General features: G+C 43.2%; 1 protein-coding gene across 2 annotated transcripts in view; it reads left to right on the forward strand.

Moving 5' to 3' along the window:
- Window positions 1-13,014: 13,014 nt before the first annotated feature.
- Window positions 13,015-15,576, forward strand: part of CHST11 (carbohydrate sulfotransferase 11) — a 162,532-nt gene continuing 159,970 nt past the window's right edge. Inside the window, exon 1 of one of the 2 annotated variants that reach the window (XM_058806163.1) lies at window positions 13,015-13,227. In XM_058806163.1, the coding sequence (XP_058662146.1) occupies window positions 13,110-13,227 (118 nt within the window). In that variant the 5' untranslated portion in view covers window positions 13,015-13,109. The remainder of the gene's footprint in view (window positions 13,228-15,576) is intronic. The other variant, XM_058806164.1, reaches the window with a different exon arrangement.

Here is a 15,576-nt window from a genome sequence, read left to right on the forward strand (position 1 = left end):
GTGGTCGTGGCCATGAAATAGAGTCATGGAACAGGACAAGAGGCAAGATGCCAGCCTTTCCTTCAGGACTCTCTGAGGATGGCTCAACACTCTGTTCCTTGTCAGTCTTAAGAATCTCTGAGAACAGGAAGATTCCTCTGTGGAGTTAAAACATCTAATTCCTTTCATAGATTTTCTTCTGATAAGCTTCTGCTATGCAGCTGTGGCAGCTTTGTGTTACTTGTACATTACCTGTTTTTCTAACATGAGGATTTGCTGAATGAAGTGTATTTCCATGCTCTTTGAACAGTAAAAACCTTGAAGCCATCTTCTTTATTCTCAAAGGATAAAACTCCCCAAACTCTTACCAATATAAATAAGGTTTAACATAGTTAAGGATTGCTGAACTGAGCTTATAGCATACTACAAATAGTAAAAAAACCCCCAAAACCTTACATTTTTTGTTGCTGTTTAAATGGCTCAAGTAGACCTTCTGCTTCTGAAACAGCTCATGTATTTTTGGATTTGGTTACAAATTGACCAAGCATTGCAAACAGCACTGATCTGTGGAGATATCTGTTTTTATACACAACATGAGACCGGCAATAGAGATGTGTTTAATCAGTGTTTTAGAAGTCAGACAGGAATGGTATGACTCCAGCTGGCACAGCCTTACATGTCCTTGTAATTCCACTTCACTACCACTTAATTTGTATAAAATAGGGAAAATTTTAAATGGATGTTACCATAATGGGAGAATGTAATGAATCCATAGTTTAGGGCAAAATAAAGCTGTCCATCTAAGGTGACTTCACTCTAGACTCCTGTGATTCACACAGGATGTGCAATTACAGCATTTGTTCTTGAGCAGAATTATGGATGAGGCCCAAGACTAACTGACAGCTCAATTATTTCTTCCTGATGCATTTCATTAATAGCCCCTGCACCTCTCACCTCTATGAAATCGGCAGCTAGTGAGGTGCCCATAAGAAGATAATTGCCTCCAGAGTAACTTCTCCTGGAGCCAATTGCTAATCTCCTGGTGTTAATTGCCAAAATCAGGGGAAATCAGGGTAGGCAGGAGGCACAGGAGCTGCATGCATATTAGAGCTGTGTAGCAAAATGTTCAACTGTGCTCCATGACACCACAGCAGAACTTAGAGAGTTGGAAACATAATAAGGCACAAGCTGAGTGTAAATCCTGCATGCAAATGTTTTGCTGCATTTTTTCATTCATCACCTAGATTACTATTCTATGAGGGAGCTATAAAACAGGTGGTGTGGAATCTGGGCTCCGAGGAAGTCAAATAAAAGTACCAAGGATCTGACTGGGGAGCTTGTACTACCTGATGTTGAGATAACACTAGCAGTATTGTGATGGGTTGGGAAAGAAAAAGAATGGAAGTGCAACAGTTGTATAGTTTAGTTCTCTGTTTTGCCATGGCTTTTCAATGTGATGTTTCCAGATAGAAGAGTAAGTTTAATCCTAGAGCTAAATCAATCTCTGGAAATCTTCTAGTAACTTCAGTTGAATCGATCCTATCTCCATAAAGATATGTCTATAGGGTGTTTGACTTGTGCTTTTGCATCTGCTTTTCTAACATTAGATGATTGAGTACCTCCCTGAAATAGACAAAACTGTGTTACTTTGTGGATAAGCTAGGATGCATAAACAACTATTAAGTTATGTAGACTGTAGTTTGAGCCAAAATCTGAGCAAGGTATGTTTGATAAAATACCCATTATGCACTTAATCTGTTGAGAAGGGCCCTGCTTGGCTCTTATTTCAGTCTGTCAGACTAGTGACTTTTGAACATCCCAGTTTACCGCTTATGTCTAGACTATGGTTTGACCTTTTGTTCCTGGTGTCAGATGGGGACTTTCAAGAGCTGAAGTATGCTGCTGTTGGGCAGTGATGAAAGTGTGTATTCTGCTAACCTGAGCAGCTGGAACATCTGTTGGGGAAATACAACCATCAGTTGTTTGTCTGGAAGTTTGAGTGATAAGAGACTTTGGTTGAGGGGCTTTGTCAGCCTGTGTGACAAATGTTTTATCATCTCCCAGTTTACAGTAGAATTCTTTTAAATAAATACAGATTACTTTAGATATTTAAAAAATTTTTAATCCTTTTTTTTAACCTATGGGGAAGAAAACAGAAATTTTCTGTGGCTACTGTATATTGTAATGGCCATTTTGCAGTCTAGTGGAGGCAACAATTAATTTAGCTTACAAGTTCCAGTCTGGAAGCTGTCTGCATGACTCAAAGGTCTGAGAAACATTTGAAAAAATAGCCCTGAAGATTTTTTGGATGCTGGTGACGTGAATGGGAATATTAAATTTAAAAAAAAGGAGGAGGTAATATTATCACATGGATAGTGTTATGGTTAGTGACCAGTGTAACAGTAACAGATTAAAAGAGCATCTCTGTTTTGATTTGGTTCTCATGTTGGCTGCAAGCTGTACTTTTAACATATGATGTAGATGTGCTGGAGAGCCATCTACAAAGCTCTACCCTTCAGCATATTTTTTCTCTGGGTAATATAATGAACTAACATATATAGGAGCTGTGAAGGAAAGAGGAAATAAGCTTTGCGACCAAGTTTTATACACAAATTAGAAGGCTTAATTTGAGGCACAATCATTTCATCAGGTGTGTGGTAACTGGCAGGATGATTAGGTCCCTTGAGAGAGAATTTAATTTTGATTTATTTTTTCCTGCCCTAACTGAAAAGCTACTTGATATTTGCTTTAATTTGGCACCTGCAGCTAGCATTGTGGCAGATAGAGATAGTTACAAAAATTAGCATAAATTTATAAATGAAGTAGTGAAAAGCACAACTGCAAAGATAAAGCTAAATGCGGGCCCTGCCACTGAACATAGTGATTAAAGAAATGGCCTGTTTTTCTGTTCTTCCTTCTCCTCAGTACCTTCTGAACAGTCCATAACACTGAGTTACATAACATCAAATCAAAGCAACAAAGTTGCAGGTATTTTAGGGAAATCTCTTCTGTGGAATGGAGAGGAGACTCTTACAAGGGAGCTTCTCTGTGTACCCAAAAATGCAGTGAAATATTGTCACAAGCCTTTGCTTGCTGCCCAAAGAGGAAAGGCAATCTCCTAGCACACTACAGGACATTCCCTCCTCCATGAGGATGATAGCCTCTGAGATCAGAAACACAGTAGTGGCTGCCTGCACTGAGGACCTGTCAGTGCATTGTTACCACAATGGCTTGTATGCCTTAAGGAGGACTCTGCCTCCAGTGCTGGAAGAAACCTGGAGTCGGCCTTCAGAGGGAGGAGCTCTGCAGGAAGCAGCCAGCCTGAGGAGCACCAGAAGCACTACTGCTACTGCTGAGAACTTCTGCAGGAAGGGATGGTGTCATTCTCCAGCCTCTAGCCTGGGACTTGTGCCAGTGGCACAGAGTGCTACTGTTGAGTTCTGTAAAGTCTCAAACCTCGTTTCAGTAAAAGTTGTGTTAATGTGTATCCAAGCTGTGCACACACTGTTAAAATCCACTTCTCTAAAGTGCTTTCTGATCATGTTTATATTCTCCTTAGAATGAATCACAGATGTTTTGTTGTTTGGGCTTTTTCCCCCTTAATCCCATCACTCACATGGTGGGTGAGCATGCTGTTATTTGAGCACTCTGTGCTTTGAACTAGGTCTGTTTGATTTTTTACTTCACAAACTGGTAGTAATAGCGGAAAAGGAGGGGGAGAAAGGTTTATAGTCCAAACACAAAAAGAAAGATCATATCTACTTCCTCAGTGTGTTGAATTTATGTGTCCATGTCTTGGCAGCAGGAAGGCTGTAAGAAGAGATCAGGAGCTAGCCCCATGTTGGATACAGCTGGCTCTAAAACAGTCCCACTGCTCTCCAAAGCTGAGTCTATCAGTGAGGCTGGTGGCACCTTGATGGAAAAGTGTTTAAGAAAGGGTAAAAAATGCTGTGTAGAAGTTGTGTGAGAGAGGAATGAGGCAAAAACCCCCAACAAAATAACAGCCCTGCAGGCAAGGAAAAAAGAGAGGGAGGAGGTGCTTCAGGCACTGGAGCAGAGGTCACCCTACAGCCCATGGAGAAGGCTGTGCTGAGGCAGGTTGTCCTCCTGCAGCCCATGGAGGATCATACCAAAGCAGTCATCCACTGCGCAAGACCCCATGCTGAAGCAGAGGAACAGTGTGAGGAGGAAGGACAGCCAGAGAGGAACTGTGTATATGGACTGACCACAAACCCCATTCCTCCATCCCCCTGTGCTGCTTGGGGGAGAGGAAGGCAGAAGAGTCAGGAGGTTCAGCTAGGTGGAATGGGACTTGGGGTGAAGGTCAGGTTATTTTTCTGGATTTTATTGGGGTTTGGGCTTTTTGTTTGTTTGGTTTTGTGGGGATTTTTTGTTTGCTTTTTAGTTCTGTTTTTGTTACTCACCATATTTATTTATTTCTTATTGGCTATAAGTGAATTGGCAGAGGTTGATGTCCTCTAAGAAAATCTCTCTCTCCCTAGTAATGCCAACAGTTTAATTGCATGGCATCATTTGCAGAAAGGGCACTCTCTTCAGTAGATCAGTTTGCTTTTCAACAGCATGAGCTTGAAGCACTGTCATTCAAACAGAATCTCTACCAGTAGTTATTTTTAAAGTGATTTCAAGTCTGTTTTGTGTCATTGAAAGATGAGTTTGCAGTTGTGTTGACAGAAAACATTCTTCTTAGGGTTAGCTATATGTTTTTTGGGGAAAAACAATATGCCTTTCAGGATGCATTTGCAACACTATTTGATTTTGAGACCAGCAAAAAGGGAACTAATGCAGATTTAAGAGAATAACAAGGCAGCATGAAGCCTCCAGAAAATCCAGAAAACAACTTTGTTTTGTGGTGGTTTTTGGTTTTGTTTTGTTTTTGTTTTTGTTTGGTTGGTTTTTGTTTGTTTTTTGTTTGGGTGGGGGTTTTTGTTGTTTTTGTTTTGGGGTTTGGGTTTTTTGTTTGTTTTTTTGGTTTTTGGTTTTTGGGGTTTTTTATGATGATGAATCACATGCAGAAAATGTGCGTGAATCACATGTAGCAAATGGTCATTCTTCTTCCCGTGCAGATCTGGGCAGACAGCTTAATCGTATTTGTTCCTCATCAGCCTTTGACAGATGTTATAGAGTCAATATGGATATGTTATCCTAGCTCATCTCCAGGAAGAGATAAGCTGTGATAGAATTAAGGCTCATGTTTCATAAATCAGATCTGAAACCATACCAGAATGGATCAAGAAAATGTGCTGTAGCTGCTGCTGTTACTCTGGAAGACATTGTTAACTTTCTGTTCTGAAGAAATGTGACATAAATATCCCTTTTTGCCTTCCAGACTGTAGAAAGAAGATGTATCAAATTACCAGAACTGGGTAACCTTTCTAATTGAGTTAATTTTTCTTAATATAATTGAACTAGTGGTAAACTCAAACTTTTCCTCTCACATAGGCCAAGGTATACTTCATGTTTCAGCTATGGCTTTCCATAGTCACATCTCAACAAGGTTTATAGATTCTCTTTGCTGGAGCTAAGTCATATTCTCCTTTGCAAGTACTTCACAGCACAGCTGGAATTGTAACTCCAGTGTGGGCAGTCCATAAGAATAGGGAGCCACACCAGAGGGCAAAGGTAAGGAGCAACTCATTAGACAGATGTGACACTCATGGAGTGTTGGGTGTGTGAAATGATTTGGAAAAATGTCTTTTCAGGTTGAACAATATTATTTCAACAGCTGCTGTGTGATTTATTATCTCTGTTCCCTCTCCTGTAAAATCACCTAGACATCCTTTAAATACAAAGAGTCTCTGAAGTCCCACCTTTTAATTGAGAAGGGATGGTGAAAGAGAAAAAAACCTAGCATTTAATTAGCTCTAGAAAATGCTTTTCTTTTAAATGTGTTCCTAAACTGCTGCTTATAATCCCATAGTGCTTTTCAGTTAAGCACCTCATAGCACTTCCCAAGCCTAAGGTCACAGTAGAGTAGACTGAGAAAAATCCTACTTGTAAGTACAAATTTCTGCCTCTCCTCTTCAGTATATTGATTTTGAGTTGTGCAGTTGTCCTTTGGGCACAAAACCCACCTTGTTTTCAACCTTGGATCTCCTTTTAATAACCATACTTCTACTGGCTTCAGTGGATTTTTTTCTCCTAGTGCAAATGTCAAAGGAATGAGACAGGAAAAGCATAGCAACATAAGAGGTATCTAACTGTCCACTTAATGTTGTTGACTTGGTGTTGGTTTTGGAAATTATTCAACACATTTAAGCACACAATTAAATCAAATACATGTGTAACTTGAAGATGTAGTAGTTATACATGTAAATGAGAATGAAAAATTGCATAGAACACATTTCACTACTGAAAAATAGCTAAGAAATTTTCCAGCATCTGTCGGCTTAAAATGGTCTTCTGAACATGTTCCAGGTATCCAAAGAGGGTATGCACTTGTCTTCAGTTTTGGCATAAAAGGAAAAGAAAAGAGAAAACTCTATCTCAAAATTCCATACTTTCATACAAGATTTCAGTTTGTTATGATTGCCAGAAAATTGGTTAATGCTTTTATGGGAAAACATTTCATAAATAAAAATGTTTATATTTGTATGTAGGGTTGGTGGTTTTTTTGGTAGAAAAAAATCTAGGAATAGAGAGGACACATTATTTGTGGGAACTCAGCACATCCCTCCGGATGTCCAGAGTTGCCAAGAACTCTCTTGGGGGGCTTGGAAGTCCTGGAATGTTGCCAGGAACACCTGGTGGCTTGACTTTGATCCTTCCAACGAATTGCCACCTGTGTTTGAGGACATGAGAGTCACATGGGTTTGAATGGTGCAAGAATGATGTATTTACAGGCTGAAAATATAGATTTTAAGGTTTTTGGTATAGGGGTTATGGGGACAAGATGGAGGAATCAGGATGTCTCGTCCTTCTTTTTCTTCTTGTCATCCATTTTCTGTGATGATGTTAGCACTTGGGGATTGGTTTAGAATAGAAGTGCACTGTCTAACATAGGTGATGGGTATTGGGAATTAAAAGTATTTATGATATACGTAGTTTGTAGTATAAAAAGATGACACCACCTTGGGGGCGGTCAGAGTGCCTGTGGCTACCTTGCTGAGCAGATCTCGGCTGGGCAAAAAGAAAATTTTGTAGATAAGAAATAATAAACAACCTGAAGACCGAAAAAGCGAAGGGTCCAGACTCATTCTTCGAAAGCGCAGGCTGCCGCAGAACCACCATCCCATGCATCTCGGGGCAGAGACAGACAGCTGGACCCGAGAATTATTGACCTAAAATAACCTCTACTGAGATTAACATGGTCAAATACAAGAAAAAATCAGGGTCTCATTTTGACTGTAATGTAGGTGAAAAGATAAAAGGATACCAGATGAACATTAGAGCACAGAAAACATGAGCTTTGACAGCATTTCCTTCAAAAACAGAAGATTTAGAAGGCTCTGCTGGGATTTTTTTCACCTAGCTGTACAATATAGGTGCCTGTAGCAGAGACAGACATCAAGGAGCTTTTCAGTCAATGGGCACTTTCAGGGCATGATTCACCTTAATGCACTTTGGATGTCTAAAACAGGGCAAATTAATTGTGTCATGTAAATGTGTTTTCTGTTGACTAACCATGTATCAACATTTTACCAGTTGGAGACCAGATGGATGGAATATGAGAGCTGGGGCAATGGATCTACCCTAGGAGAGACAATAGTAATGGTTTGGAAAGAAACCATTTTCTTTCATAAAGAAACTTTACAGAAAATACCAGCAATAACCAGAAATAGAGACTGTTTCAGAAGAGCCAAAAAATAATGTAAAAGTTCTTATAAAATCCCAAACACAGGAGATGATTATGGATTTTTATTTTACAAAAATTACAATCTTGACAATATGAGTAACTGATTTTCCAGTTTCCTTTTTCTTTTTGGGTGGGGCAGATCTTTCCTTCCTCCAAATCCCTCCAATAATAATTTATTCTACGATCCTCTTCATGTCTTCTGCAAAGATGTTTTTGGGGTTTTTTTTAAGTCTGTGTGTTCATTCCTATTCAGCTGGATTTTTCTCCCCAAGCCACACATAAGCCACTCCAACTCTTGGAGACAAATCAATTTGCTCCCAAAAGCATCTTCCTTGAACTTTAGCTGGGAAAGTGCTACCTGGTGAATGGAGTGAGCTGCTTGTGTTTTGTAAACTGTATGCAGTTTATGCTGTTCTGGTGCTGTGTGGCTTCTGCTCACTACATCCTGCCTTCCTGGCTACCAGGCTTCATCCTAACACCCTTGTGTCTAATGAGCAGCAGAGCAGGATGCCAGCAATATGTTCTGAAGAGCATGAGTAATCCCTGGTGTCTGAGAATAGAATTGGTGTGAGCAACCCTAAAAAAAGCTGGTGATTCCTCTTATTTCAGCCTCTCTGTGCTCTGAGTCACACTGGAGATGATGCCCCAAAGGTCAGCTGACAAAGAGATCTGAATTTCAGTGCAACTTAAGGGTGCACTGTCATTGCTGGGGAAAATGCTTGTCCATTTAAAAATCTCCTTTCAACACAGGCAACAAAGTCAACAAGGGGGTTCTGATTGTCTTGCAGCTGCTTTGGCCCTTACAATTGTTAAGTTTTACTCAAATATTTCACTTCATGAAAAGTGCTCTTCATTAGCAATGGGGAAAACTGCAAAGGAAGTATACAGACAGTAAAAAAAAAAAAGAGAGCTGAACTTCAATGGAACTTGGCAAATATTTTAATGTCTGCTTTGCCCAGGCTGCTCTGTTTGTAACTGTGGTGACAGGATGCATCGGAATCTTTCTTGGATTTGATTTTCAGGAGAGTGTTCCCCAAGTGAAGCCATTTGCATTGCAGGACAAAAGCTAAGCTCTACCTAATAAATGTCACAAGCAAACACCAATTTTTTGGCAGACTTGACCACTGCTACCTATTGCAGGGCAAACTGATGTTTCCTCTGCAGCCAATGACATTGTCCTGGACAGTGCTGGACCACTGGGTTTGATCCCCTACAGCTGTTTATTGCAGTGGGCAGAGGTGTAAACATCCATCACCTCTAGAAATTGCATCCTTCAAAGCCAAGCTTAAAAATTGCTTCTATGCCTATGACCTCCAAGTCTTGTTACTAAGAACTTTACAATTAATACCACAGTGCTCTTACATCAAGTATAGATTTTGCTTGAAATACAGCATATATTTTAATCTTGAAATACAGCATATATTGCTTCTCCTGGTTGCTTCACAGGTACATGGGGGGACTTATTTGGAGGGAAGAAGAAGGGGGCAAGACATCTGCTTAGCTCCAGAAAGGATTGTCTTTCTCTATGAAGATGGCTTCCTGGAGATGGGTGGCCTTTCATTCATGCAGACAGTGAGTTTCTGACTGAGAAGTCCGTGTAGGGAAATTAGCTTTGTCCTAATTCCACTGGAATAAGCTGGGTTAGGGAGATTCTCACATATTTTTTTTAATGAGCTCAGTATCTTAGAATGCGGTACCATATGTTAATGGAATAACATTGCCAAACACTTTTGGACTGACAAGCAATCTCAGGCTGAGGTAGGGAGAGTCTCTGAATATTAACATAGTTATTTATTTGTCCACCTGCCTTCAGACAGCACATTTTAGGGCAGCTTGTCAAGTGAAAGGTCCACAGACTGGCTGGAATCATTAAAGCAATGTCCATATTCCTTGGGGGATAAAGCCTGAGACCCTAAGACCTTTATGATATTGCTGTTCCCACCAGAGAAGTTAAAAACTTATCCCCACAGAATATAATCAGAAGATACATCCAGAAGATTTTCTCATCCACCTGACTTTATCCTATGGTGTGATGGGATTTGAGTCACAATGGTCTCAGGTTAGACAGAGTCTGAAATTTGTAGTTTCTGTTTCAGATCTGAAGGCAACCTTCATTCCTAAATCTTGTGTGTATTTCTTCAACAACATTAGACATTCTGTAAAAATTTCACCCTCTGTTTTTAAAGGATGAAGCTTATCAGTATAAAACAAAACAACTTTTTTTTTTTCTGGGATTCTTTCCTTAGAGAGAAAAAGTTGCACAGAACCTATATGTGTCTTACAGATACCTCTGTTTTCTAATGGCATTCTGTTTAACCTTTCAACACACTCTTCAATATTAGCCTGCTTGTAATTTTTTTGATAAATTGCACCCTGAATTTTCTACATGCTGTATTTACATCTGTGCCGTTCTTCAATTGCAGTTTTGCTATTTTTTGAGTTTTATCAATAAATAGTGATGCGGGCGGTTGTGTTTGGCAGCTTGTTGGGTTTCTTTTGTGAAGCTCTTTTATTATACAAAATAATCCACAAAATATTGTCTGTACTTTTGATGTCACTGGCATCTAGTTCTTAATCTCTTAAGTTTTTCTTTCCAGATATCTCTTGGATGATGGGACAATTTTTATTCAGAGATACTGGTTATTGTCATGGGAATGATAGGTGATCACACCTACAGTACTATCCAGACTCCCTGCTGCTCTGGAGCTGCTGAAGTTTCTACTCAGAGAGAGGCATACTTTAGAAGAAGTGCCTGAGCTGTTCATATGCTTATTCTACAACTTGGCAACCACCTGGAAAGACAACTGTGTTTCCTTGTGTTACCTCAGTTATGCTTTTCTTTGTGGGAAAACAAAAAACTGGCTATCTCAAAAATAGGCTGCTGCATTTCATTGTCCTGACTCACCAGGAAGGTTGTCATAGTTGGAAATTTGCAGAGATGCTGTAAGCATTTGGGTGGATACTGAGTTTATAATTGACAATGTCCATACTGATGCTTTTGCTTTATAATGTTCTTTTAAAAATAAATGGCAACACAGCTGGTGATTTTCTTCTCAATGCTTTAAAACTCTCCATCATTCCATTAGAGGATGATGCCCACAAAAAAAAAAAAAAAAAAAAAAAAAAGAAGAAGAAAAGTAACTATTCTTAAGCCACACTGAAAAACTGTCCGCCTTCTTTAACAGTATAAAGATTTATATTGCGTAACTTGGCTGAGTATTGAGTTCTAGGCTTTTTCCCTCAGTCCTCAATATCTTATCCAGGCTCCTGGAGACAGTCCAGTTCTTTCTGTTAAAATACTGCGCACTGTTGTGCTGCAGCACGTGTATTGCCAGGGGATGCTGAAATGCCAGGCTCTGCTTCTGGCTGACTTTTGCTGACTGCCTTAACTATCCACCACTTTGCATTACATAGAAATGCTTCTCTTTGTCTAGTGCTTATCATAGAATGACTTTTTGTCATGTTTGCAGTTTGGACTTAAAAGAGAAAAATAAATTTAAAGCTTCCTTTACATTAGGAAGACTAGAAAATGGTCACTGCATATTAAAACTGCTAAAAGAAAAAAATAGAGAAAATCTAGAGAAAGTAAGAAAAATATTGTGTCAAACCTTTGTTAATCAACAATGGAATTTGTTTCTGATAAAAGGAACTCCAGGCCAAAACTAAATAATCTACTCCATTGCAAATGCCTAACTAATTACTGGTTTATCCTTGAGGTAAAATCTTTGCCTTTTGGAAAGTGGAAGATGACTCTCATGACTTTGCATGTTTCTGTCACGATTAACTGGAATGAACACTCATACCTTCTGGGTTTGTTTGCTTGTTTGTTTTGTTTGGGGTTGTCTGTTTGTGGGGTTTGCCTCTTTTGAGGGCGCAGGGGGCAGTGATGGGAGGGCATGGAAGTTGGAGGATTTTTTTTAGCCTAAAGTATGTTTTACTCCACTTCCTTCGCATCTTTGGATTCAGACTGTTCAGGGCTATTTTCATTTTAAAGACCCCTCCCCCAACTAATCGGAAGAGCAGAAAGAAGCGCGAGAGCAAAAAAATCCCTTTATGTGAGAAGATGGTATCAACATCAGTATAATGTTCTTCATTTTAGCAAAAAACAAAACTAATAGCAAAGTGGTATTTGGGCGCGTCAGGGGAACAAACAGAACTGTCACCACCGCACAAAGATGAATGGTATATTGCTAAGAAGACATTTCCATTCAGCACTGTACTTTCAACACCTGTGTAGGTCAGAGCAAGAGGACAGTCCCAGTTAGAGAGCTGTGCCGTGTGGTTCGCCGCTGGGAAACCTCGCTCGGGGCTCCGCCGAGCCGCACTCACTCACAGTGCCCGGCTCCCCAGCAGCCCCAGCTGTCCCAAACCCGATGCTCGCTTGGGCACGGCAGAGGCCTTTTGTTCTGTAGCTCGCAGCTTCTCTACATTCCTCCCACGTACGGGCTCGTACCTCATGGCCTGGTGCTGCTCTCGATTACGGAAAGGTAGATCCACCTTCGGCGGGCCGACTGCGGCGCAAGGACCTTTTGATTCCACCGACAAATGAACAGTGTTAGTTAATGCATAAAACTTAGAAGTTTCGGGTTTGAAAACAAAATAAACCCCTTTCATTTCCGTCAGGCCAGGTGGCACTGTTTGCCCCCGAATGGTTCCGTGCGCCTGAAGTTGGCGTTTGCGCCGCTGATAAAATGAACAGCTCCCGGACGGGACAGCGCGGCACCGGCAAAACACGACGGCAGGGACCGGCTGTAGCATAACCTGCGGAGCGAGGGGAGACCTGCAAGGAGGCATTTAGGGTTACCGGAGCGACGGACACCGCTAAGAGTCCGAGAATTTCTCTTCACGAACGAGGCGTCGGGCAGATCCAGCCAGGAACGAACGCTCCTGCCCGCCGGCGGCTGCCGGACCCCGCCCCCCTGAAGAGGTCGAGAGTGACCCAGAGGTGGTCAAATTCACGGGCAGCGGGGCCGCTCGGACGGCGACCGCTGCACGCCCCCGCAGCCCCTCGGGGCCGCCCGGCTCGTCCCCGCCCGCCGCCGCCGGGCGGGACCATCTCTGCCCTTGGCGAGGGGGGGCCGCGCTCCGCCCCGGCTCGCCGCCTGGCCCGCCTCCCCCCATCTCCGCGCGCGCAGAGCGCCCCTCCGCCTGGCGCGCCGCATGGTCACGCCCAGCGCGGCATTAACGCTCCCCGGCGCGGGGCGCGGGCGCCCGGGCATCCTCCGGCGGCGGTGTCTCGGTGAGGGGCGGGCGCGGAGCGGTTCCTGGCGCTAGACCTGCGCGCTCCGCCACCCTCTCTGCGCCGCCGGACAACGCCATGAAGCCAGCGGTGCTGGAAGTAATGAGGATGAACCGGGTGTGCAGGATGGTCCTGGTCACTTCTGTGGGCTCCTTCATCCTCGTCATCTTCTATTTCCAAAGTATGTTGTACCCAGGTAGGGCACTGCAACCGCACCGGCCCCGCCGAGGGCGGCGCCCTCCTCGTTCCCCGCCGGCGCAGGTGGCGGCCGCCCTGGGAGCCCTCGCCGGCTGCCCCCGGCTCCAGCTTTCGGCTCCCGGCGCCGCTGCGGCAGGCGCGGGGCTCGGTGGTGGCGAGCGCAGCGCCAGCAGTGGCTGCGGGAAGGTCGCCTCGCCCCCCGTTGGAAACTTCCCGCGGGAGGGAGGAAAGTTGGTTTGTTTAAAAATTTTGTTATTTTCCGCTTTATATTGTGCGTTTGGTGAGGGGGGAGGGAGACGACAGCGGCTGGCAAGCGCTTCATGTCTGAGGGGCGACGGGAGCTGCCCGGTCCCCGCGGGTCCCCCTCGCCGGGAGCGCGACCTCAGCTCCCCTCTCGTCAGGGGTCGCGGGCCTTCGTCTTCTCATCTTTTCGTTTTTGGAAGGGTCAGGGACACCGCGGCCGGCAAGGGCACCCGCTACCGCCGGCGGCAGCTCCGCTTTAGCTCGCCCGAGTTGTCTGAAGCGGCGGGGGCGGCTGCCCGGCCCGGTCCTGCCGTGTTCGGGCGGCCGCGGAGCCGCTGGCTGGGCACGGGTGTCCGCAGGGACGCAGGCTGCGGAATGCTGTGCAGGGATCACCTCGGATCCACACTCCCGGGTACCTAATACGACTTCAGCTTTTCAGTTTCCCTCATCCTAGGGACGGACCTGTGTCGGGGGCAGCGGATGCTGGCTCCCAGGGAAGTCCCACGTCGATCAGCTACTAATTCACACAAAGGTGGGCTTGGGCTGTAGAAATTTAATGAGGTGTCAGCTGTGTTGCACAGACCCCTCGTAGATGCTTTGTGCAGCTTGGTGAAATTCGTCCAGCATGGCAAAAAAACAAAAAAAAAATTGATCTGTCTGTCTGTCTCACTTTCCCCCCTTCTGCTTGAGAAATGACGTGGGAGTTGCACTTGCAGTGACTTTCTGGAGGGATCTGACAGCTGAGCAGAGGAGCGACGCTGGGGAGAGGGAGTGATACCTCGCAGTGGGCCAGCAGCTGTAGCTGGCAGGCTGGCCACACTCCTCAGCAGGCGAGTCTTCCCAGCTGTTATTGTCTACTGCCTGCTCTCAAGTGTCCTGCCTACAGGCATATACCTGTGGCTGATAAGGGAATTGCAGTCTAGTGAAAGGAAAAAGGATCTATTCAGGTCGAATTTTTCTTTCCTTGTTTGTGGCTCCCATAGTTGCCGTATGTGTATGTGGTACTTAGAGGCGTAGTTTAGTGGTGGACTTGGCAGTGCTGAGTTAGTGGTTGGACTCAGTCTCAGAGGTCTCTTCCAACCTAAATTATTCTATGAGAATTGATTTTTCATGAAAGTTTTTGGAGAATTTTTCATCAAATGGTAGAGGCTTCATGCACTGAAAGAATTAGGAATCAGTAGATCTACTGTTCTGTGGTGAAGCCAAGTCGTGTTTGGTGTTTTTCTATCAGCTGTCTGCTCTCCAGAGTTGGTATAATTTGCTTGATTAATGTGTTCTTGTATGGTGCCCTTCTGTGTTAATACCTGCCAACTTCTTGGGAAAGTTAGCATATTTATTATCTTTCCTGCTGTGTCTGTCCCATGTTTACTGGTTTCACAAGGATTGCTCAGTCCTTAGCAGACCTGGAGAAGGCTTTATTTCTGGTCTTCAAGGCACCATGCAGAATTATGGGTTGTAACATAGCTTCACCAATTGAATAGAAATGTGATATTTTAATTGGTGGAGTTCCACAGATAATATAGTTTACAGACATATTCAGAAAATTTGGCCAAGACTTATTATTTCCCCTTGTTTCAGATGAATTATACTGCTGGAACACAAACTTTGCATGCAGTAGGTGAGAGATTAGGCTAAATATTCTTGTGCGAATTTTTGAATGTAGAAAAATCATCTTTTAAGAATTCTCAATATGCTCTATAGTTAACTATTGGAGATTATGGCTTTATATTCATTATATTGTGAGGCTATAAATAGGCTGATATTTTAGTACAGTTCAAAGGATTTAGCATAAGCTCCAAGGAGAGAATGCGATGCTGTGAAATCACTGGGAGGATAATGTGCACCTGTTTTCTGTGTGACACATAGGTTGTTAGTGTGAATGGAGTAGATCTGGAAATAAATAGAACACAACCTTTATTGTGCCTTTTTCATCATAACTTATTCTGAGGTTTTGGGGTTTGTTTTTGGTGGGCTGTTTCCATGGCAGGAACTGCTGGGAAGCTCTCAAGTTTTGCTTCGGTACCTAGTTCCTACACAGTTACACATGTTTTGTAAGGCTCAGACAGCTGCTCTCCCAGTTATCTTGTACCATTGTACGTGTTAC

The sequence above is a fragment of the Ammospiza caudacuta genome, chromosome 5, assembly GCF_027887145.1.
Source record: "Ammospiza caudacuta isolate bAmmCau1 chromosome 5, bAmmCau1.pri, whole genome shotgun sequence".
NCBI classification, from domain to species: Eukaryota; Metazoa; Chordata; class Aves; order Passeriformes; family Passerellidae; genus Ammospiza; species Ammospiza caudacuta.